The 24,286-nt window shown below is 32.9% G+C and overlaps 3 protein-coding genes across 6 annotated transcripts in view; all 3 read right to left on the reverse strand.

Moving 5' to 3' along the window:
* LOC119635076 overlaps positions 1-1,083 on the reverse strand; it is a 109,373-nt gene extending 108,290 nt beyond the window's left edge. For both annotated transcript variants that reach the window (XM_038029633.1, XM_038029632.1), the window contains exon 1: positions 724-1,083. In XM_038029633.1, coding sequence (XP_037885561.1) covers positions 724-850 — 127 coding nt within the window. In that variant the 5' untranslated portion in view covers positions 851-1,083. The remainder of the gene's footprint in view (positions 1-723) is intronic.
* Positions 1,084-1,656: 573 nt separating this feature from the next.
* LOC119635166 (E3 ubiquitin-protein ligase RNF181 homolog) overlaps positions 1,657-24,286 on the reverse strand; it is a 36,875-nt gene continuing 14,245 nt past the window's right edge. The window contains exons 1-3 of one of the 3 annotated variants that reach the window (XM_038029803.1): positions 23,787-23,956; positions 1,963-2,275; positions 1,657-1,892 (exon numbers count right to left, since the gene is read on the reverse strand). In XM_038029803.1, the coding sequence (XP_037885731.1) occupies positions 1,758-1,892; positions 1,963-2,271 (444 nt within the window). In that variant the 5' untranslated portion in view covers positions 2,272-2,275; positions 23,787-23,956 and the 3' untranslated portion in view covers positions 1,657-1,757. Of the gene's footprint in view, positions 1,893-1,962; positions 2,276-23,786; positions 23,957-24,286 lie in introns of those variants that run through there. The other 2 variants (XM_038029801.1, XM_038029802.1) reach the window with 2 other exon arrangements.
* On the reverse strand, positions 4,862-19,361 carry LOC119635165 (serine/threonine-protein kinase OSR1). Its single transcript, XM_038029800.1, has 2 exons — positions 19,063-19,361; positions 4,862-7,811 (listed from the first exon to the last, which is right to left on the reverse strand). Exons 1-2 carry the CDS (start codon positions 19,094-19,096, stop codon positions 5,761-5,763), a joined length of 2,085 nt encoding a protein of 694 aa, XP_037885728.1. The 5' UTR covers positions 19,097-19,361; the 3' UTR covers positions 4,862-5,760.

Consider the following 24,286-nt stretch of genomic DNA (forward strand, 5'->3'; position numbering starts at 1 on the left):
AATATTTGTCCACCTAAAGGCACATTGAGACTGAGTTGCTTTTTAGTGGAAAGATAACATCTTTGCTGCTTCGTACATATCCATATATCGCAAATTAGGCACCAAAAGTCACTTGGAACTTAAGAATTCTTTATATAAAAGAAACTTGAACATTTTTGTTTAGAGTAAGAAACGCTGATTGGCAAATTTGTCCCTAAACAAATGTTTTTTGGCCGTCTAATGGCGTACACCGTCATACAAGCTAGTGTCGAATATTCCATTACAGTATGAAGTCTTCATACATAAAGCTTACATGAAGAAAGTTCGCGATTATAGACAAAAATCTGACAACCGTGCATATAAATAGCGCAACAATAGTAGGAAAAAAATCCCAAAGCTTTTCTTTAAACTAACACTATTTAAAAGAAACTTGCACAAATGTCTGTCTCTCTAAAAGTCCGTCACAATTGGAAAAGCAGTCAGCGTAACATATCGGAGAATATCGAGAATTTCTCAAAGTATCGGAAACGCTATGAAAATTGTGTCAATATTTTTGAAGAATCTACTTTTACCGGCTTAAGCATTATAATCTAATGTAAAACAGTTAGCAACCCTGTATGTAAATGCTTCGGCATATAACGGTATGCTTTTCCTGCACACCAATATTATAAAAAAAAAAAAAAAAAAAAAAGTTAAGCAAGTCGGCGGTCCCTTTAAAAGGAATATCATTTAAACATAACTTACCGCCCATACGCTTATCGAAAGCGAAGGAATATTCGCTGCGGCATCTTGGACAACGCCGACAATTCCTCAAAGTATTAGCCAAAAACTTATCATCAAAAAGTTTATTATTCTGCACATTGCTTAACATTTTTTTACAGTTTGTTGCCCTTGCACTAAAAATGCCGGCTTAATATTTTGAATACATTTACTTTGCTTGTGTAAAAGGTTCTTTCACTTTTTTTAACCAGAAGGCAAATAAATTAACTGGACTTGATATTCAATAAGATATTAAACACTTTATAGCTTTATTTCCAAAATAACCTTACTCTACAAAGAAAAGCGAACAAACTAAATACCTTTTAAATTAATGACAGTAATGTCAACTATAACAATAAAATCAACACGTATTGTTTCCTTGGCTGAATAAAAACGCTAAATGATTTAAGCGATAATTAAAGTAGGCGATGCTTGCAATAATGCGATAAAAATTTTCCAGAATTAGAATAAGAATATTTTTATTCTTAAAGCACATAGAAAATAAATTAAATTTAATATTTTCTTGACAAAATTTATAAGTGCAGACATGAATTAACCAAGATTTTTAAAAATTATTTTACAACTATGAAAAACGTATCGTACGCAATAAATTGATATATCAAAACTTTTTACATTTTGATATTTTTTATACTTTATATATTTGGTCAGCACGAAAGCGCGAATCTTTTGTAACTAAAAACTTGAAGATGGCATCACTTAAAAAAAAAACGAATCTACAACATATGACGATTACAATAACAATTGTGTATGAAACAAAGTGAAAGAGAAACAAAAATGGTTGAGCTTAGGCTTTGTAAAAAATTCAAAACCGCAAGGCCTACTAAGCAAAGAAAAATTGATAAGTATGCCTAAGATAAGCAATATGATTAAGTACAAGCAGACTATCACTTACCATCAATGCAATAAATAAATGCTTTAGTTAAATATTAATTTCACCCGATTTAATGATTTAATTTTATTTTAAAAACCATTCACCAAAAACATTGTATAAAATAAATTTACAAAAACATAGAATTCATTAAGTCGCGATTTCGTTCACGACGATTTGCCTCATCCTGACGGAAATGGCGTAATTCTTCATATGCCTCGTCATCGGTTTCTAATTCATAACGACACATTGGACAAGAGTTCGCCTAAAAGTAAATTTTTTTTTTTTTTTATTTATCATTTATTTCAAAATTAGTAAAAGTTTTCTTATTTCACCTTTTTCAACCATAATAATACACATTCTTCATGGAATTCATGTTTACAAGGTAATATTTTATATTTTTCACCTTTTTCGGCTGGCTGCTTGCATACGACACACTCTAAATCGTCGAGATCATCTTCGTCGCCGATTTCATGAGTTGGTAAGGCGGCAATAGCACGTTTCGAAGCCTCTGGCACTTCGATTTCAATGTCAATTCCATTCATTATGGCCAGTACTTGAAGCCTTTTTATATTTCTATCAAAATCATCAGCACCTTCTGGGCCAGTGGGCGTTAGTCCCAATTCATGAAAATAGTCAGACATATTTCTGAAACGAGTAATAATTAAGCGAAATTTTATTCATATCAAATTGTAGAATTTTTAAAGCAGTTAAGCCTTAGTCATGCATCGTCAACGTTTTCGTCGTGCGCGTATGTATGAATTCTTGATCACTGAGACACCCTAAGCCATTCCTCCGTCTTTTGAGGAAAGTTTCTCTTAACTTTTAATGTACATTAATGATAATGACCTAAGTTAAACACTGTATATGTATGTATTCTCGATGGTTGGAAGGTCTTGAGTTGTTCCTCTGGCTTTTGCAAAAACTCTCGTAAAAATTATGGTGGAAAATGTTATCGCAAGTCCCATAGAAAATCCATTGTTTATAATTTATGCACTTTATAACATATATAGCAGAACTAATGTTTGATGTAAACATTTGAAAGAATTTTGAAAAAATATAACAGAAAATGGATTAAAAGGAGTGACTGCTACGCGAGCGAACACAATTTGAAAGGGAGCAAAAAATTTTTAAATTTTTATTTTAAATTTGCAGAGCTGTAATCTTATTATGATGGGCCGAATCCCTTTATGTGCGTCTTAAGATTTTTGTGTTTATTAGGTCGATAAAACAAAACAAAAACCATACAATCAGAAGAGATAAGAGAGCGAAATAATAAAGCCTGCTTTGCCAAAACCCTTTCTACTGTCAAATAATAAATTAAAAAAACAGCTTCAAAGAGATTTTCAAGAAATCATTTTCCTACCCTCGTAAGTGTATTTTATCCAACGCTAGAAGAATGCATTGCGTAGTCGTCGCCCTAACGGGAAAGATACTGTACCTTTTTTTTTATTTTTTTTTGTTTCAAATAAATGGAAATAAAACGCAAATCACACACAGTATGTTTCTTTTTTTCTTCTTCGTTTGCTTTTTTTGTCTATTTTGGAAAAAGAGAATTTATACGTTTACTTGAAATTGTTTTTTAGCTAGTATAGCTTTTTTTTTTTAAATTTCACTTTAAACAATAATAGACTTGTGTCCTTGTGGTTTCTTGTTTTTTTTGTTTTTGTCTTTTCTTTTTTTTTTTTTTTCTAATGTTTATACGTTTCAGTTAAAGTAAGAGTTTTTGATATTTATTTAATTTATAATGAGATGAGATAACAAAGGGACGTAAACAGGTGCTTGTATAATTAAATAATTTTTAAACAAATAATAATAATAATAAGCTTTAGAGGGAAACGTTAAATGAATAAATAAAAAAACAAAAAAAAAAAAAAAAAAAGAAGGAAAAAATTATTCAAAAATAAATGAAAATGAATAGTTTGACATACATACATACGCTTTAGAAAGATTGATTTTGTATGTATATGATTTGACCTTTAGCTATAGATGCATATGTATATTGCATGCCTGGCAGATACATTATTGCAAATTTACAGGGTCTTCACATCAAAAAGATTTACATTTTCAAAAAACATAAAGTTCGATAGTTGATATGTGGCAGTCAGGGTGTAGATCGATAGATCTTTAATTAACTAACGCGTGTTCTCATGATGTATTCATGATTCTCAAAATCATGAGGAGTTTCTTTTATTTCCTTTTTTTTCTGTGGAAATTAAAGAGAAAGTTTTTTTTGTTTTTTTTTTTTATATTTTTTTTATTTTTAATTTTTTTTAAAAAATATTTATAAAAAAAAAAAAAAAAAAAAAAAAAAAAAAACTTTCATAAATCTGTATTCAAAACGATGCCTAGAGTCGAAGACACTAACAAGAGGCTTAAGGCGAAACCTTTACTTTTTTTTCATTTATTTTTTTTTCTTTTTTTGTGAAATTATGCATAAATAAGTTAAGAGCAAGCAAACTCTCGGTTGGGCTTCGTCAATTGTCGATTTGAAAAACACTGGCTCGGGCGAAAAAGAAACATTTAAGAAAAACCTACGTGAACATAATAGAGGGAAACAAATAACATAGGGGCGAGCTTTTAAGTTTGATTGCCATTAGCAATGTTCCATAATTTTTTTTGCATTTTTTTATCAAGTTACACCAAAAATATATAAGTAGTAAATCTTCCCGACGATGACCCTGTTTTTTTTTAATAAATACAGTTGTACAGGTTTATAATTTAAATAAATTGTATAAAAATTAATAACTAATAGAGATGTTTTACAATTTTTTTCTTTTTTTTCATTTTTTAATTTTTTTATTTTTTTTGCCTTTTGTTTGTAAACAACAATTACATAAGTATGTATATAGGCTAGAGTGAGGCGGAAGGGGAGGTTTTTTTTTCAATGTGTCATCTGTGAAAGCAATAACTAAACTAATTACCTTACGAGGCGGGTGATAAACATGGGGTATTTTGGGAGAAAAATTGAATACATATATGTATGTGTGTGAGTGTGTGTGTGTGTGTTTTTTTTTTTTTTTTTTTTTGTTTATTTGTTGTTTCGATAAGTAGCTGACATTAATTATTTTATTTTATTGTTTTATTCTCAATTACTAGACTATACATTATTGCATTAATTGTTTAAATTATATTTTAAATAAATATAATTAACGGCTAAAATTGCAATTAAAATTAGATCCATTGTAGTTTGCTTACAGAATGTGTTCTTTTTTTTTTATTTATTTTTTTTTAATTTTTTTGTTTATCAACATTAATTTATTTAGCTAAGTTGAAATGAAAAATAGTAAACATATTAAGGATCAGCTTAGCTTTTATTGAAATAACTGGCCTTAGTAGCTTGTTGGGAAGGTGGAAAAAAAGACGCTGAAAATAGGAAACAATCGATAAGATAGAAATCGGTAGTAACTTTTATAATCGTCCTCTTTGCGTTTTCTTTGCGTTTTTTTTTTTTTTTTTTTTTTTAAATTTATATTGATTTTTATCTAGTCGTTGTTTTCTTAATCTGTAATCTTAAATTCAAAATAGATTCATATTTAGAAATTCGGAACCAGATTTTCAAGAGAGTTTGCAGAATTATATTATTACTTTCTTTTGTAGTGTAGAAGCGATAATATTGTAAGTACTTATTAATTACATTCAAAAAATCATTACATTACCATAAAATGTTTAAAAATAATAATTAATTCCTCGAGCTCATATACATACACACATACAAACACACAAAAAAGTACGTTAAAAATTATTGATATCAGCATAAACAAGAAAAAAAAAAAAAAAAAAACGTAGTATTTTTCGAACGTTTTCTTGTTTGCAAGTTTTTATTATATTTCATTTTGTAGGTTATTATCTGTTACTTACTTACCAATACCTTAACTTAACTATGCATGTATATGTTCAGTATAGCGAGACACAATTATATGAAAAATTTGAAATGATTTTTTAAATTATATATTGAATAAAACAGATGTTATCCTTCCCTTCATAAATAGAGCGAATTCTATTTATTAGCTTAGCTAAGACTCCCTAAGGCTTTGTTTGCTTCTACTTAATTCGCAACTTGGCATTTCTGAACAAACTTATGAAGACAATGCTTCTATATTAAACGGCTTGTACTCAGGCTCCAGTCGATTCTAGTCTGTTATTGATATTTGAGCATAACCGACAAGGGAACGATCATCGGGCACCTCACCCGGCTGCACACCCGAATTTAATTGGAACGTAACAGTTTTTAATGAAGCTCTTTGCTCTATTAGTTGATGTAGATTAATGGCCATCGGTTGAGTGTCAAGTGGATCAACGAGACCTGCCTCGACTAGTTCAGCAGCTATACCCTCAGCTGAATCTTTACCGACTGCGAACTCAAAGCGTATATCGTGCAACTCACGGCGTACATTACGCATACGTAATACCAAGTTAACCGGAGGGGCCTCCCCAGTAACGGCCATTTCAATAGAAGAAGGCATGGGAATTTGAGCCATGGCCTCTGTAGCTTGTGCCATTATGGGTGATGTTACGGCAGGCGTTTGTTGCGGTTGCTGTTGTTGTTGCTGCTGTTGTTGCTGTTGTTGTTGTTGATTAATCGCTTGCGAAGCAGTGGCAGTAGGCTCAGAAAATTCCGAATGCTCTTCCCGGTCACTGTCCGAAGAGTCGGCTCTCTCTAAACGATTAATAGGCCGATCATCAGTCTCAGAATCGGAGGAGTGACGTTTACCACCATTGTCCTCTTCTTCGCTGGACCATACCCATTCACCGGTAACGGTACGGTGCAGACGTCCTGAAGCACCAGGTTGTCTTTTTGCTGCTTTATGCACTCTAGTTTCCATAGAGGGGCCGGAAGCTAGCAGCGTTTGAGTTAAATATTTACGATCCTTAGCCTTTTTAAAAAAGGCATGCTTTAGTAACTCACTGGCGGTGGGTCGTTTCGACGGCTCCTTCTGCAGGCACTCCACAATCATTTTGCGGAAAGTTTTGCCATAAGCTTTGTACTGATCTTTTTCATCAGCGCCAGTATCCAGAGTAGGCGGGTCGTTTTGTAAAGTCAACATTAACACTTTCATGGGTGGGTATTTATGATAGGGAGCTGTACCCGTAGCCATTTCAATGGCTGTAATGCCAAACGACCATATATCAGCCTTAAAATCATAACCGTGATCTTGTTCCATTACCTCCGGAGCCATCCAACATGGTGTACCCACGAAAGTATGACGCACCTTTTGTCGCGATAAATCACGCCCAGTAGCTAACCAGGCACTTACTCCAAAATCTGCGATTTGTATAGTGCCGTCATCTCCAATTAAGATGTTGCCGGCTTTAATGTCGCGATGTATTTGACCATTAGAGTGAAAATACTCGAGACCTTTAAGCACCTCTTTCAGAACGGTGGCAATAGTAGCTTCATCGAATACTCCGTGCTTGCAATTAGTTGTACGCATTTTATGCTTAATAATGTCCAAAAGTGATCCGCCCTCGAGCAAACGTAAAACGAGCCATAGCTCTTCTCGCACGACAAATGACGTATGATATGTTACCACATTTTCGTGATTGCAAGATGACATCGCCTGAATTTCCTTAAGCAGCTCATCCATAGAAGTATTCCATTTCTCCAAATTGATACGTTTAATAGCACACTTCTCGTTACGTGGCAAACATAAAGCTGCATGTACAACGGCTGTTGCTCCCACGCCGATAACATCGCGCAATTCATAATCGTCTTTCGAATTGGGCCACGGTTGCTTATCATTAGTTGAAGTATTGCTTGCACTACTTGTGCCGGTTGTCGAAGCCATTTCGCTTTCAGATATGAAACTCGATAAAAAATACTCCAAATTAAAAGTTGCGATGTGCCCGTCGGTCTCTTCGTTTGAAGAGCCTGTCAGCAAGTGAATCTTCAAACGTTCTGGACACTCCTTTAGGCACTGAAACTTTAATACAGGATTTTCCGTGCTCACCGATAAAGGCTGCTCGAACGCTACTGTCGAATCTTTCGACAAATTATTGTAAAAATTTAAGTTTAAGTTTTCTTCGCGGATGCTTGATTTGTAACAGGCTGTAATAGGCCAAGCTTCGATGGCTACTTCTTGTAGTCCAAATTTCGTTGTACAACTGGTGATCGTATAGCTTTTGCTTTGTGATATCAAAGAGGAGCTAAACGTTTCCGTTTGTTGACTGATGTTTGCAACTTCTGCAAAAGAACGAAGAGTAGAGAAAAGAAAAACATATTCTATAGGAATGATTTTTGTAAAACAATTTGTTATTTTATTTAATGAGTTGCAATAAGTTGTGTGTGATTTTTGATATTTTATTCCACCGAAGTGATTCTACATGGAATAGCTTACGAATAACTAGGCCTTGATATTCATTCTATAATGCAAACGTTCTCTTTATTTCACTTACTCCACACTGTTGTTAAGGATTAATATTGACTTGAATTCTCTACACTGCTTGTGATAACAGAGTGCACGGCTGGGGTGAATAGATTCACCTAAATTTTACTGCAACGCCGTTCTAGAATCATTTCCTCAAATTAAGAAACATGTTTTTAATCAACTGACAGCTAACTGTTCGACGTGTATCCATGTATGTTGAATTTAAAATCGGAAATTTCAAGTTATATTGATAAAATTGGGACCAATCGTGAATCGAACTAAAATATTTAATGATCGGGATTTGCTTGATTACAATGTATTGTGTTGTTTTAAATTAAGAGTTTACCTATATTTCGTTTGAAGTTTTGAATCCATTTACAACAATTAGGAACTCAGCAGCATATGGCTCGAAATGAATATGTATCTTTACCCTAAACAAATTCTTCCACAATTGAGAAACTCGCAGTCCAACCCAAAAATGTTCATGTTGAATTGCTCAGTAATCGTGCCCTTTTCAGAGCAGATTGTGACCGTTTTCATGGTTGCCCTCAAATAGAACGAAGAACAGAAACAATAGCGTCTAGATGCTTGTTTGACGTCGCTTTCTCCTCACAAATCTGATCCACTTTTGAATCGAATGATCACTTGTGATGAGAAATGGACCCCAATATGACAATCGCAAACGTTCACGATTATTACAAGATAACGTCAGACCATACACTGCGCGAATGACCGTGCCAAAACTAGAGGAATGGGAGTTGGAACTTCTTCATCATACTCCACATTTACCAGATCTAGCTCCCATTAACTACCACTTCTTTCACAATTTGGACAATTTCTTGATAGGAAAAACCTTGCAAACGTCCAGAAGGACGCTTCAGAGACTCCGCAAAGTAAATATACACTCTTGATCAGCATGAAATTCTGAATCGATTTAAGTATATCTGCCTAGCTGTCTGTCCGTCTATGCAATGTCCAACTTAAACAGACTCCAACTTAAGCAATCGTCTTCGAATTTGGCAGAAACATTGAAAGTTCTTATGCGCAGATTGGCATTGAAAATGAGACAAATCGACCAAAGGACACGGCAATAGTACTACGTACAGTGGCGACACCTTTGGTTTTCAAAAGGAATAAAAAATTTGTTTTTTTACTCATTACTCATCAACTAAAGCAGATGATAAACCTAAAAAAATTTGATCGAATTTCAGAGAGGAAACAGACCGAGAAAAATCGCCCACGCCTACTTACTTTCATGGTGTAATAACTTCATTTTCTTTTCAAAACTTTCAAAATGCCCAGAAGCAAATTTCGAAAGCCACATAAGTACATAAGTTAGTTTCAATTTCGAAAGCACCTAAGTATGTCCGTTTATTTATCTCTCCGTCTGTCCGTCTGTACAACAGTGTAGTGTTTGCGGTAAACATTCTCCTGTTCGCAGAAACAAAGATATCGCTAACAAGCTTGCAAAAGAATACGAAAATGACTCAAGCAACACGTGTACGTAACAAAAACATTGAACACCTTTTCCGTGCGTATTTCGTGTTATCTACTTGTTATTCATAAAGTACAACACATACACAAGATAAATTTTCCCTTCAGAAAAAAAAAAAAAAACAACAACAGCCCTTATCCAATATATAGAGAATGGAAATTTATTTCCATTCTGTTTAATTTCGATATTGAAACTCGAAGCTTTTACGAAATACAAGTAATAGTCAAAATTCTATTCTATGATACAATTTAAAAATAATTATTATTAACTACGTTAGTGTATTTCCATTTTTGCTAATATAAACTATCATTACCGTAACTATATATTAAAAAAAAAATAAATAGAATTCACTCAACAAGCGCAATCAAAACATGATGACTAATACGAGTCCCGTGATGTGAACAAAAACAAAAAATGTTATTGCACATATACGTCGACAAAAGGGAAATAATAACTGCAAGAACATATAAAAAACAAAAACAAGAAAAAAAAAAGCCGTTGAGTAATTAAGTTGTAACAAGTCATATCGCAAGAAACTAATAAATATTTTATTTTACAATAAAAAAAAGGAAACAATGAACTTTAAATATTTATTATTAATCGAAATTTTCATTGGAAGATCTGAGTATATTAACTTTTACATTCTACTTGCAACAGTTGGGATAAGGAATTTGTAAAAAAAGCCAGGTACTCAATAATACCGGATCCACTTATCTGTTACGTGTGTTCTTTTTTTTCTGGAATTCTAAAAATCGAAACTGTTTTGTTATTGAAACGTGATATACATTTCCATTTCCAGGGAACTTGAAAGACTTGATTAGCCCAAGAAAGCAACTCGAAGGGGAATGAAATGAGAAAATTGCTCAAAGTTTTTTGTTTAGTGAAAAATGTTTAGCTAAAAAAAAAATCTTAAGAAAAATGATTCATTCACAAAATTGAACCCGTAATGTACTTCAAGATCAGTTCAAAATTGTACTGATCTTCTAGAATCATTTCTAGAAGCATTTAGTATCTACTTTAATTTGAAACTAGATCGTGGGATTGAAGTAACGAATGGCGACTTTTGCGGAAAGTGATGCAAATGAATGGATGAAAATTAAGCAGCGTTTAAAATTTCATAAATTTACTAATCAGATTTGAGACTTTAGCTAATCGAAAAGAATAAATACTATTTTGCTTGCCCACTGCCTTTGTAGATAATCGTTAAATATAAAGGGGGAACGATCCTGCTAAAAATGTTTTGCCAACTAAGAGTAAATGGAAGGAGGTCATTGATAATACGCCAATAGAAGCTATCGTCAAAGGCTATCGCATTAAGTTGTTTGCTGCTGCAATGACTGCATAATATTTATCACTGAAGCTATATTGACTTAGTGCTGTTGTTGAAAAACCTGCGAATGGTGTTAGCCTTAGCGCGACATGGGCTCTTTTGTGTATAAAAAAAAAAAATAAAAAAGCAATCGAAAAAAATCGAGCATGTGTTCATCCTAATACCCTAAAGATAACGGAGATTAAAAAACATCGAAAGTAGAGATAAACTGAAAAAGATAGGAACAAAAACAGTTTGAAGAAGGAAAACAAAGGAGAATACAAAACATCAAAGAAGGACTAGGATAAATTGTTTGGAAAACAAGGGAAGATGTCTTCAATTTTTGCTTCAATATGTTGAGTCAGGGTGGAGTGTTGTTTTGTGTATTTCCCGGTCCTCACCATATGAGCCTTAGAGATTTGTGAACAGGGCTGAGTTGAACATAAACTGATTTTGAAATCAGTTGCTAACCGCAATAAAGCGCCACCTGGCGTAAATTTATCGTTTTATGATGTGGTTTACTTAGACATTTTTTTTTCTTTTCGCAGCTGACATTACCATTTCACTAAGAATTTTTTAAAGATATAGTACAAGTACGTTGAAGAAACTGAAGGCCGTATCTCAATCGAATTGATTCGAATGCAAGCGAGTAAAGGAAGGCGATAAAATAAATATTAATGAATAAATTATTTTTTCTTTAGTAATTTCGTTTTTACTTTGGAGGGGGAGGTGATGCCAAGTTAAGGTGCAACTGCTTGGAAAATTACTATTAGTTTTAATGTTTACGATATTCGTTACTATTCTCACTAATGGAAGCACGTCTAATTGAATTGAATTCTGAAAAGAATTTTCCAAAATCACGTGATTCATATTTGCTGATTGTTATTATAATACATTCTTTCTTATTCGTCGAAGAATTCGTTGCTTTTGTCACGGCTGAATGACAACTCGTTGTTTTTCATTGCCGTTCATTTCGAAAGTTATGTAAATTATACGACAAATGACATACGTACTTAATGATTAAACGAAAATTTTAGCGGACTTGGAATTAATATTCTATTAATTCGACTAATATTCGACTGCGGAAAAGTGCATAAATAGCGGTAATGAAAACTTTAACTGCTTGCGTAATATCGTTCATTTTTATAGTATATAGTGATATAAATCATTTAATGATAAATGTTAGTATTGTGAACGTTACCGGGAGTAAGTAATAATAGTGATAACGAATGGATTGTTTACGATAATTTACAACGGTCTGGATTCCAATATGATGATTCACTTTACATGATGACATCGAAAACCGTTGACACAATTCAATTGAAAATCGATTGTTTTTTAATGTTAGTGGTTGACAGCAGCTTGGTGTAATAGATGGAAAAGGAATATTTCAAAAAAACCCCATTAAGCGTGCAGAACGTAGATAGCAATTTCTCAGACGTCAAATCAACCGGACCCTGTCTTCGGTCCAGCACACTATTGCATTGAGTAGAAAGTGGAGAAAAAGCAAATTCCTTTACACGTTATTATGAGGTACACTTACAAGTTAGCCGTAACCTTTCGAATAACACGGGAAATGTGTACTTAATAGTTGTTGTTGTTATTTGAGAAAATTGGAAAATTGTTTCGCAGCTTACCGGAAAGAACATTTGTTGATTGGATTTTTTTTCTTTTTGCATTGAAAAAATATTTTTAAATAAAAGTTGAAAATAAATTCTTCGTTTAAATTAAAAAAAAAAAAAAAAAAAAAACGCACACGTATATGCAAACACTTAAAAATCAAAGGAAGGTATCTTTATAAAGAGAAATCGCTATAAATTATTATTTGATTACTTATTGCGGCTCGTGTATATTTTGCTTTCAGTGACGTCTTAGATGGAAAAAAGCAGATTTTGCGTTTGTTGATATTACTATTAATTGACAACCACGCGCTCATCTACTTTAATATACTTGAACGTGAAATCACTTGAACTGTCATTGAGCAACTAAAACAATAAACATTTGTAGCCACAAGCAGCAGATTTATGTATACGCTGAGCAATTTGCAGTCGCAATGATTAAAAACGGAGTGCATTGAAAGAAAAAGTAAAAGCAACTTGCACTTCGCGATAAAAGTTTATTCAACTTAAGCTAGCTAGGAAAAAGCGGGTGCAATTTTTTTTTTTTTTTTTTTGGAATTAAAAAAATATTTATATAATTTTTGATGAAATTATTATTTTTCTATAAATGTTTATATAGCATTTAAAGCAAATTAAGATTTCGGATGAGTTTTTAAAATATTTCAAAAGCAAAATAATGTCAAACCCTCAGAATCATTTCAATCAGATCAAAGAAGAAAATTATGTCGGCTTTTTGGACACCTTTAATAAAGGCTTGCTTTCTCTTCGTCTTGTTAGTGTTAATTGTAGCCATTTAAGTTGCCCTATGGTAAGCTTTTTTGCATATAAATAATTGGCCCATTAAAAAAAATTTTTCGTCCTTTTTTGCGATTTTTACAAACTGCAATCTTACTCCTGGTCCTGTATTGGAGAGCTTACGGAGCGACAAATTCATTTTCTTTTTTTTTTCATTTAAATTTTTAGCGGCCGGTAAAGATCCAAAAACAGATGATAGATGCAATCTCATGTTGATCGAGAACACATAAATATGATATATAAGATATACAAATGTGAAAATTCGCCTAAGGGAGACGAGTAAGCAAAAGGTCTCGACTAACTAACTAACTCAATGATCGCGAGTTCAAATTTGTGGGTTCAAGTGCGGTAGATTTAGATTGATATTAGCTTTTTAAGAGCTTAGTCTTAAAATTTATTTTTTTGGCTAAGAAATTTCTAAGAATAATAGCAATAATTATGTATATGAAAGTATAACTTTTCTTTTTTATTCCACACAATTTTCCTGATGATGCTATTTTTGTCGGGAGTTTTCTCACTTCTATTCACCATTCAAATGATGTTTTGAAAAGATGCTGCATCACTTCATTGCTGTATGAAATCCTCATCATAGATCGGAACAAACAATTCCCACTAACATTAGTCCCTCTTTAAGTAGTTCCCCGAACGACGACAGAATGATTTTCATAATATTGCAACTTTTTGAAATTTTTGCAAGTTAAAGTTATTTTGCTTTATCTCATTTGTAGAATCTTGAGAAAAAAAAAAAAAGAAAAAAAGAAGCTCTTAATACAAAGTATTCAAAATTTTTTGTGAGACATATCTTTCAGGCTAATTTTATCGCTAAAATAAATTTATCAAAATGTTTTAAAAGCAGAAACCATAACGTAAACACAGTGCGCGTACGCATTTTAACGAATATAGATTTTTTTGTACTAAATTCATGACACGCACACAACGAAACTAAAAGAATAATAAATACAATAAGTTTTTATGTTCGTTTCATGAATCGTTTTGTCACTAAACATTTTTATATTGAACTATCCTGAATATTTAAGAAAAGAATAAGAAGAAGAAGACAAGTACATTTAGCGGTTAATGAAACCAACTTTTTGTTACTAGTACGGGTATTAGTTAAAGTAGAGTAATCTCTCTTCCTTTTCTCCACTCATTCGTCGAACAGTGAAGCGGCATTATACTTTGAAGACTGGTAACGTCTTCCCAAAAGCCTGGTATTGTCCGTCACCAGTTCTGTTTGATAGGATATTTGAAATCCTTTAAGATTCAAGATGTTCTCATGAACGCGACCGACTCTATGGACTGGACCATCCGCTATTAAAATTTTTTTGTGGATCGAGCAGAAAGATTATGAAGTCCATTTTTATATTGAATCTTTATATGGGAGTAAAAAAATATTTCTTTTTAAATTTTGCATTGATGTCTACCTATAGGTGTTATCGAGTTCCACCTATCGTAAGCGTATCATATGCTTTTTCAAAATTGCTCCATGGCCATTAACAAAGAATATATGAGCCATGTGTTCGTTTTCTCTACTAAATATCGCCATCGCCTGGCTGCTGCTGGGTATTGTAAATGAATGGTTCGGATTTTCTTTTCGCTGGTAAGGACTATAATGAAGTCTAACGATGAGTGTTCCAAGTCGATTGTTAGACGCCATGTAGCATAGCATATTCCTATCCTGTAAGATCGGTAGCGGGAAAAGACACGATAAATTCGTGTGATATTGTGATAAAAAGCCCGATAATCATCTGCTGAATTGCTCAAGTTAATCCATCCAGTGATAAGAAAAATTAACAGTTAGCTCGATCCGAGCCAGCCAGAAAACTCGAAGAATTTCGAATAGATTCAAATACTTTAATTTCAATATTTCAGTCGCCAGACCCGACAAGAAATCTCAAACTTTGCTCGAGATACCTGTTAGTCATGATTCGTCCCAAGGTTAAATATTTTTCGACTTTCTCTGTAAATTGTAAGTACTGCAATACTTAGTGTTGCAAAAAATCAAATAATTAAATAATAATTTCAACAAATTAATGCAGAGGATATATGAGATTCGTTTTAAGGTCGAGATAGTCTTCTCGCTTAATCTTATCTAGTTTCGTTATTATCGCAACAAATTTATCATATCTTTTTTTGTTGTTGTGCCTTTTAACGTTTCATACATATCTTCCGATATATGTATCTTTCGTACTAAAAATATATTCAGTGAAAAAATGCTTTAAAAATTTATGATGATAAAAAAAAAAAAAAAAAATTGAACGAAATTTCTTTTAATTTATTTTTAAATTCTAATGTATTTCTTGATTTGATTTGAAGTTAAAAAAAAAAAAAAAAAAAAAAAACACTCTCACAAATATTAATTAAAGATAACTAAAATGGAATTTCGAATACCCTACAGGTAAATTCCAAACATTTTAGATAAAATAATGCAGTAACAAAGAATTCTACGATATATGTATATATATATATATATATATGTATATATATGTATATACATATTCCATATATTCGCTAACGTCACTAAACTCTATAAAATATGAAAACAAAAATTGAAGCCTATTAATTATATAAACAAGAGGTGGGTGGAAAAAAACAGGCCAACGATAAAAAGTTGAATGAGTAAATAAATAAAAAGTATTGACGCATTTATCAATTCTACAACAAAGATAAATAAATATTAATGCTTTTGTGCTTCCCGGTAAAGAAACGATAGTTGTGTGTGTGTTTACGCAAGTTTACGTAAAATTACTTTAATGAAATTCTTTACCTTTTATTGTATTGTGTACCCTTCTATAGCCTATGTTAGGAGTCCTATTTGTATGTATGTACGCGATTCGAGTCAATTAACATTTTAAGATATTCATTATAATTCGTTATCAGTGAACGTGTTAGCAAAACAACTATCACGTGCTGATGTGTTTGTATGTCATACTGATTACTTAACGATGCCATTAATTACGCATTGTTTACAGAAATATTCAATTCCAGATATTATGATAAATTAATTAATGACATTAATAGCATTTAACTTATTTTATAAGGATTTAATTATGATTAATGCCGCCTTTGAAGTGATGCCTATTATAAGCAAGCAAGCAAGTGAAAAAAGAAACAAAAAAAAAACAAGAAAACGTGCAGCCAAAGTACATTTGTTAAGAATAAGAGCTTAATTACATTTTTATTGCAAAATTTTCGTTCTGCATTCGATTTTAACAGACCTATAAACATTTTATATACAAATTAATTTCGGATTTTGATTTTAAAAAAAGCTAAAATGAGTTTTCATTTCAAATTGTTTTCTTATTTTTTTCTTATTTTTTTTTGTATTGCGTGTAATGTATTAGGTGCTTGCATGTATTTTGGCCAGCAAATTTTATAGATAGAAATGACAAACAATTGGGAAATACCAAGGTACATAATGATTGAATTGGAACGTTTTGACCTCCCTCCCCTATTGATGTATTCAGTGTACACCCGACCTAATCATGGAGCACTCACAGTTGCTTTTTCGACCCTCATTACTTCTTTTATTTAATTTGAAAAATCTACTGCCGAAGTCCACCAAACGCATTCATAAGTTCATAAGGTGATGTTACTCCATCATATACCACAATTGTCGATTTTGATTGCAACGGTTTAAAAGTGGAGATTTTGATGTGAATGACAAAGAGCGGCCTGGAGGACTAAAAAAGTTCAAGGATCTTGGATTTGCAAGATTTATTGGCTGAAAACCCAGGTCCGACTCTCGAAGAACGTTCTAACAGCTTAGCTGTTGACGGATGAACTATTTCTAGACATTTATAAGCGATGGGAAGAATCCAAAATGGGGCAAAAATTGCTGCCACACGAAATGACTAAAATGTCGCGGTTTCCTTGCTTGCCAGCAAAGAAAGAAGAGTCTTCTGTGGCGTATTGCGTCTGGCGATGAAAATGCCCAGCGCAAAAAATCATTGGGTTGCCCAGGAGAGCCATCCACATCGATACCGAAGAGAAAAATTCATGGCCTATAACGTTTCGCTTTGCATATGACAAGACCAGCAGGGTGTAGTGTGTTACGAGCACCTAAATCCGATTAGAACTGTTACTGCAGATGTCTATTGACGTCAATTGAACAAACTGTATTGTTGCAAAAAAGACCAACAATAGCGGTTAAAATAGTTACTACACGAATTGACTGAAAATGGAATTTTTTGAATACTTGTTGCAAGAGTTGTCAAGGTTACCCTGTTGCAGTTCGAGTAGGAAGTTCTGTCACATCCAGCGAGACATGGCACTTTCTGATTACCACTTGTTCAGATCGGCGCAGCATGACTCGGCTGGCATGCGAATCGGCAAAGTTGAAGACAAGCGAAAATGCGTCGACGGATTGGATCGCTGTCAAACCAATATATATGATATCGTAATGCTGTTAAAAATATTATAAAATATTGTAGAAAATAATGGAAACTACTTTGATTTGATATATGTATATATTGTCTCAATTTTTCTCATTAAATGCCTTTTTCAAGTCAAAAAAAGGACAAAATACATGCAACCATTTCATATGTCCAAAAAGTATCGAGCTTTGGGAAACTACATTGAAGATTGCTTCTTTTCATAGCATAGCTAAGCTCTTAATAGCTACATTTTAAGCAGCACAAATATCTTCAGGAGCCTGTGTACAATTGTGCTTTAAAGAGAATTTCAATAGATTTAGTGCAACTACTGTGACTCAGCTTCAGACACTCTAAAGTGTACTTCCTGAGCCAAAAAGCTTTACGACGCCCTGCAGAACTTCTAATATTCATTTTTTCATATAAGACAAGTTTTTGGAATTTTATAAAAATTGGCAAAGAAATTATTCTATATTCGAATTGCTTTTACAGAAAATGCGTACTCTTTTTAGAGGTATAAACATTGAAAGGGAATTTATGTAAGCTTGAAGCTTTGCAATTTAATCGCAACGATTAATATCGAAGAACATAAATACTTTGTTGTTCGTAAAGGTAGAAATTTCCGGGAATACTGTACCATACCAATTATTGTTTAATAAGGCATTAACATTGTTCTCCATCGCGGATGGACATCTTCCTTCCGGAAATTTATTGCAATTTTCTGATTAAAATCGAATGAAGAATTTATAAGAATTTATATCCTGAACATATATATACAGAAAATCAATTATCCTACCGCTCACAAGTGCTCATGCCATGAGAAGTTGTCATAATTTTTTTCTTCAATCAAGCAGAGACATGAGCCGGAAGTAAACTAAAGCAGTTCGCAACCCACATCTAATTTTTTTTTTCATTTTTTTTTTAATATTAAACGATGTCATTCGGGATCTAGATTTTGGGAAGCAAAACCAGTGCATATGAAACGTCGAGGGGATCTCATTGAATCAATTCGTAATCGCGTTTCTCTGGCAGAATGGAAGCATAACTCTACGCTTCTCTAAAACTTCGGATGACAAAGTGCTCTATCAAAGATACTGTTAGCCTGATTGTGATATATTTGCTTACTTGGCTCTTGATTTGTTCAAAGGGAAACTTTATTTTTTTTTGCCTATCTCAAGTTCAGTTAAAGAATCCTTTAATCATCTTTTCAAAGTACATACTCACAATGTTTATTTAATTCCCAATCGACGACATAGTAATCCCTTGTATCTTAGTTAGATCTATATATATATATAGCTTATGAGAATAAATATTTCATTTTAACAAAATTAAGGGAAAATTTTAAAAATGCAACGGTAAACTGTGAAGTGTTACGAGTTTTAAAATTTATATATTTATCTTCAATAATACATGTACTAAAGTAGTCGGGGCTTGTTATCTCAACTCCGACACATAAACTTTCACCAATTTACTAACTTTCTTTTAACCAGCGTAACACCAACAATTTCATATTGAATTCTTTTTATGCTGCAACAATAATTTTTTTACTGCCGGTTATTGAAAACTTTAAGTATCCGATAATTGTATGTAAAAGTTCGACATATTCAATAAAATAATTTATAATTTTGAAATTGAAAAGCATTTAAAAAATAGATTTGAAAAATTTGTTATTAAAACTTGAAACATTCGATCACAAAATCTTGTTTTCAACTAAAGCGAGCAGTTATTTCGATTAAACCATTTAAGCCTAGCAACGTAGCAAGCAATTCTGGATTTTCTTTCAATTAGCGCACAACACACAATCGCTCTAATAAAAATTGTGTTAATTTTTTGTTTATTTATTTATTTTTATTTTTATTTTTATTTTTTTTTTGATTTTTTTCTTCATTCATTAATATGCATGAAATGTTTTCATTTACCGGCTTAAATTATTATGATCAGAAGGTTGCGTCACTAAAATTATAGCATGTGATCTGAACTTATAAATAAATCACAAGTGAAACTTAAGTGAAACATGTATGTATGAGATACAAACTGAGGGATGAGTTCAGTTAGCTTTTAAAAAAAAAGAAAAGAAAATGTTAATTAATTAACATTTAAGAAAAATTGCAATTGTCAAGAGCAATTAGCAAAAGATTTTTCAACAACGTAACGTAAACAAATAATTAAGAAAACAGTAAACAATTGAAATAAAAAAAATAAAAAAAAAAACACTAACCAGAAGAGCATAAAAATAATGACTAAGTAATTTAAAAAAAGAGTTTACCTTTTTCTCATAATAGGGTAATTGAAAAAAACAGTATTGGGTGGTTGGAAAAGTCGTAGCTTACTTTTTTGCGGCTTTAATGAATTCCACTTACGTAAAGTTTTTATACGATTTTTGTTTTTCTGTAATCAAGATTTCTCTCGGTAGCAAGAGAAGTAGACGGACTTATTTACCCTACGCCAAATACTTCCGCGTTTTATTACATCGCTCGGCTTTCTTTCTCCCTTTTACATAAAGTTCTTGTACGATCTTTCTTTTTCTGTAATAAAGGTTCCTCCGTAGTAAAAGAAGTGGGCGGGTATTCTGACAATTCGATAATTGTATATACTGCTTTACCCTACGCCAATTACTATTAAATTTGATAAGCATGTATACAATATACGGAAGGACTAGACAGATCTGGGGCTTATTACATCGATCGGTTTTGTGCGGCTTTAATGGATTCCAATTTACGTAAAGTTCTTATATGATTTTTCTTTTTCCGTAATCAAGATTCCGCAGTAGCAAGAGAAGTGCACAACGCCAATCGCTTCCACTATATTAAGTTTGTGAGTATATATGCAACAGCCGAAAGGACCAGATAGATCGGTTTTCTTTCTCCCTTTCACATAAAGTTCTTGTACGATCTTTCTTTTTCTGTAATAAAGGTTCCTCCGTAGTAGAAGAAGTGGGCGGGTATTCTGACAAATCGATAATTGTATATCCTTGTTTACCCTACGTCAATTACTTTTATTATATTAAGTTTGTATGCAAAATTCGAAAGGTCCAGATAGATCGACGTTTTATTACACCGATCGGTCTTCTTTCTTTCTTTTTCATAAAGTTCTTATACGATCTTGGTTTTTCTGTAATCAAGATTTCTCTCGGTAGCAAGAGAAGTGAATGGCCTCATTTACCCTAAGCCAACTACTTCCAGTATATTAAGTTTCTGAGCATGTATGCAACATTTGAAAGGATAAGATAGGGTTTTATTGCACCGATCGATTCAGAATCAGAAATTTGGATCAAATTACACAATCTCCAACAAGGTATACTTTTGGCATTTGCATGTCATAAACTGAATAAGAAGAGTAATTCATCTTCTTTCTTCGATAGCATAAAGATATGTAAATTTTTACCTTTTTTACTATCATTTCAAGTTCGATAAAAAAAATTTATTAGCACATAAAGTAGAAAACAAAAAAAACAAAAAAGAAAAAAAAAAAAGATAAATTCACACTTCACACAAAAAAATATATTTAAATAGACAAACAACGAATTTTATTAAGAGTATACTTGATATTCTTGTGCTATTCCGTTTTGAGGGCAAACATATCATAAAGAAAAAAAGAAAAAAAAAAAAAAGAAAGAAAAAAAACTAGGTTTGCGAAAAAAAAGATGCTAATTATGATAAAAAGAAGAAGAGAGCAGTCGGTCATATGCTAAAACAACCGTATCTTTTAATGGTTTTGCATATTAACAGCACAGATTCCCGCAAAATTGCGCTGCTTTTGAGTCTTTTGTTTCGATACCAATACAAAGGCCCTGAAAAAATGCTGCTTATTGACGAAGTACGTAAGCAAAATGGACAGCAACATTATAAAATGGCTGTAATAGGCGTTACGAGCTATTCGCCGACTTTGATATGATCGATTGTTCCCTGCGTTCGAATTTAGGGGAATCGAATATGTCAGCCGAAAGGAAATTGTATACCCGATTGTCGTAAAGGCGCCACACACCTTGAAGGATTTCGTGCTACTATGACGCTACACTGCAGGAATGTGATCGATGAGTAAATAAACGAGCAATTGCGGTACTATATGGTGTTGACTACGGCCACCAATGAGCGAGAATGCTGAAAAAGTCGTGTACTCCTATTAAAGAACATAATTGGTAGACAAACCCTTTTCTCCCGTAAGAAGTTTATTCTGAATTTGTAAAGACTCAGACTTAGCACTTTTTAGACAAACTATTCTAACCTATATAAATTTTCTGACGCGCATTTCTCTTGGCCGTTATGCACAAACTGCTATATCGCCTATGTCGTCTATGTGATCGTCCGAATTACATTTTCAAACTTTGTCCTCTTTGTTGGCACGTTTAACGAACGCGCGCACTGCGTTCAAGTATACTTGCCGTGATTGCGGCTTGGTATGTTTGGACACGTATCCGCGCCTTTGCATGCCGATGCATTTTCCTTACAATACGTTGGAAATTTGTTGTTTCTTCAACTAAAACAAAAAAGGGAAACTCACTAACAGTTTTAATCTTACATATATGTACGTATATCTCATCTCATAAAATAAATCAAGTTATGTTATTCTATTTTAAAGAAATCGTCGTAAGAAAAAAGAAAGTTGTATTTTTAATGAATTTTTAACTACTACACGCCCCCTTAACGCTTGCACCGAAATTCAGATACATATCTGTTGGAATTTGCTGTTTAAAAATTCAAAAACCTTAATGTGAGCGGGACAGATTCATTTCCAATCGTGAGCTGCAGCTGAGAATACACCCCTGTGTATACACATATGTACATGTATGCATATATATGCATAAGGGTATGAACATCAGATGATTGCGTTAATTTTGATAGTTTTTTTTTTTGGGAAAAATTTATGCAACCACAATATTTTCCATCATTGTCTACAACTTTTTCTCAGCCTTGCGGTAACGCGTTGGAAGAACAATATTGTCTTGGTAGCGATTCAATCATCGACCCATGCTCGCACTTCTGCGTGTCCAGCAAGTCGTGGAGCATCTATCGGAATAAGTAATAATCAGAAAGCGCCACATGTGCTGAGTACGCTGCGTGTGGTGACAAACTTTCCATCCGGGATGCAACAGTATATCGTTGACAACTCTTGGCAAGGTGTGGCCGAGCGTTATGATATAGGAGCCGCTATTGCTAGTCTTTTTTTCAACAATACATCGTTCAGTTTAGCCAATTGATCTCGGTAGACATCTGGAGAAACAGTTTCGACTGCTCGTAATACACTGCACCTGGCTGATCCCACCATATGCACTGTGAAACTTTATAGCCATGAATACTCCGATTCCACGTCGATGTGGACGATTTTCCTGGACTAATCCAACACTTTTTGCTATTAGGATTGTCGTAGTAGATCCACTTGTCATCGCCGGTCATAATACGCTAGGGAGGAGTCTTCTTTCCTTGCTGGCAAACAATGAAACCGCAATGTGTTACTATTTTCCTATTTTTTGAATTCTTCCCATCGCATGTAAACGTCTTGTTGGCGGTTATCTTATCCGAAACTTCCTTGAGAGTTTGAGCTAACTTTTCGTCCAATTAGTTTTTTCTTCGAATTTTATTGGTTTCGCAAGCTGTTCTTCGTCATTGACATCAAAACCACCACCATGTTTAAACCATTGAAACCAAAAACAACAATTGGGATATTATGGCAGCAGCATCACCATAGGGTTTTAAAACTGTTCGATGGCCTTCGCCAGCAGATTTGTTCAAACCAAACAGCAAAACTAATGAATGTCGAAAATGCAATTTTGAGCGTTCGATGATCAGCCTCTGTACACACTGAGTATTGAAATTGAAAACTGTTAGTGTAGGCAGAGAAAGGTCTAAGTAGAAGTCGCCCATCGAAATTAACGCAAACAACTAACATATTGCGAATCGGGAGCATTCCAGCAATGAATGGCAAATAGCTAGATGCACAGGACTAGATCGGTCTATAATTTCAAGTTTTTTCTAGTAAACTTACTTATCGTGTACGTTGAAGATAAACATGGTATAGATACATAAGAAATTTATGGTTATCCGACGGCAGGCGTAGTTTTTCTTTTCACGGGCCCCTTCTACACTAACATTAAGCTATAGATTGAAATTTGCTTAAGATTTTCCTTTTTTAATTCAATCGGATGGATTTGATTGATTGATATATGGATGTGATAGCATGTTATTACGCTGATGATTACTTACATTAATCGTTTATATGATCAATCTATTCAATGAATTTGAAGATTTTTTAGAAATATATTTTAGGCAGAGAGTGTTGGCTAAACGTTGAAAATTTAAAACTTAAGCCAATTCGTAATTCTCACGTAAACCGCACTGGTTTTTTTTTTGTTTTTTTTTTTTTTTTTGAAATCACATTTCATTGAATTGAAATGCACGTGATTTTTATAATTTTACGGATATTTTGCTTTTCTCAAACTTATTAAATTTTATTTATTGCATTTATTTATTTATTTTTTAATTTATTTTCAATTTGAACATCAAAAGTAAACAAAAAAAAATAAATATATATATATATTTAATGAACTGTTGTTGTTGATTTTATATAAACACATATAATACTTGGTTGGTAAACCGCATGACATTTAAATGAATAGCTATAGAAATCGTGTACGTTCAGGAACACTATCAACAAACTACTGATCATTATGCTATTGAGAGACAAAATTTTAAATATTAGACAG

Source organism: Glossina fuscipes, unplaced genomic scaffold (genome assembly GCF_014805625.2).
Source record: "Glossina fuscipes isolate IAEA_lab_2018 unplaced genomic scaffold, Yale_Gfus_2 3, whole genome shotgun sequence".
NCBI lineage: Eukaryota > Metazoa > Arthropoda > Insecta > Diptera > Glossinidae > Glossina > Glossina fuscipes.

Bases quoted from the DNA above. Each gene is read 5' to 3' on its own strand.
- LOC119635165 (XM_038029800.1), bottom strand. From the start codon at position 19,096: ATGAAATTGTTGGTGTTACGCTGGTTAAAAGAAA. The intron at 7,812-19,062 runs GTTAGTAAATTG...GTTCTTTTGCAG, and splicing joins GTTACGCTGGTTAAAAGAAA to AAGTTGCAAACATCAGTCAA.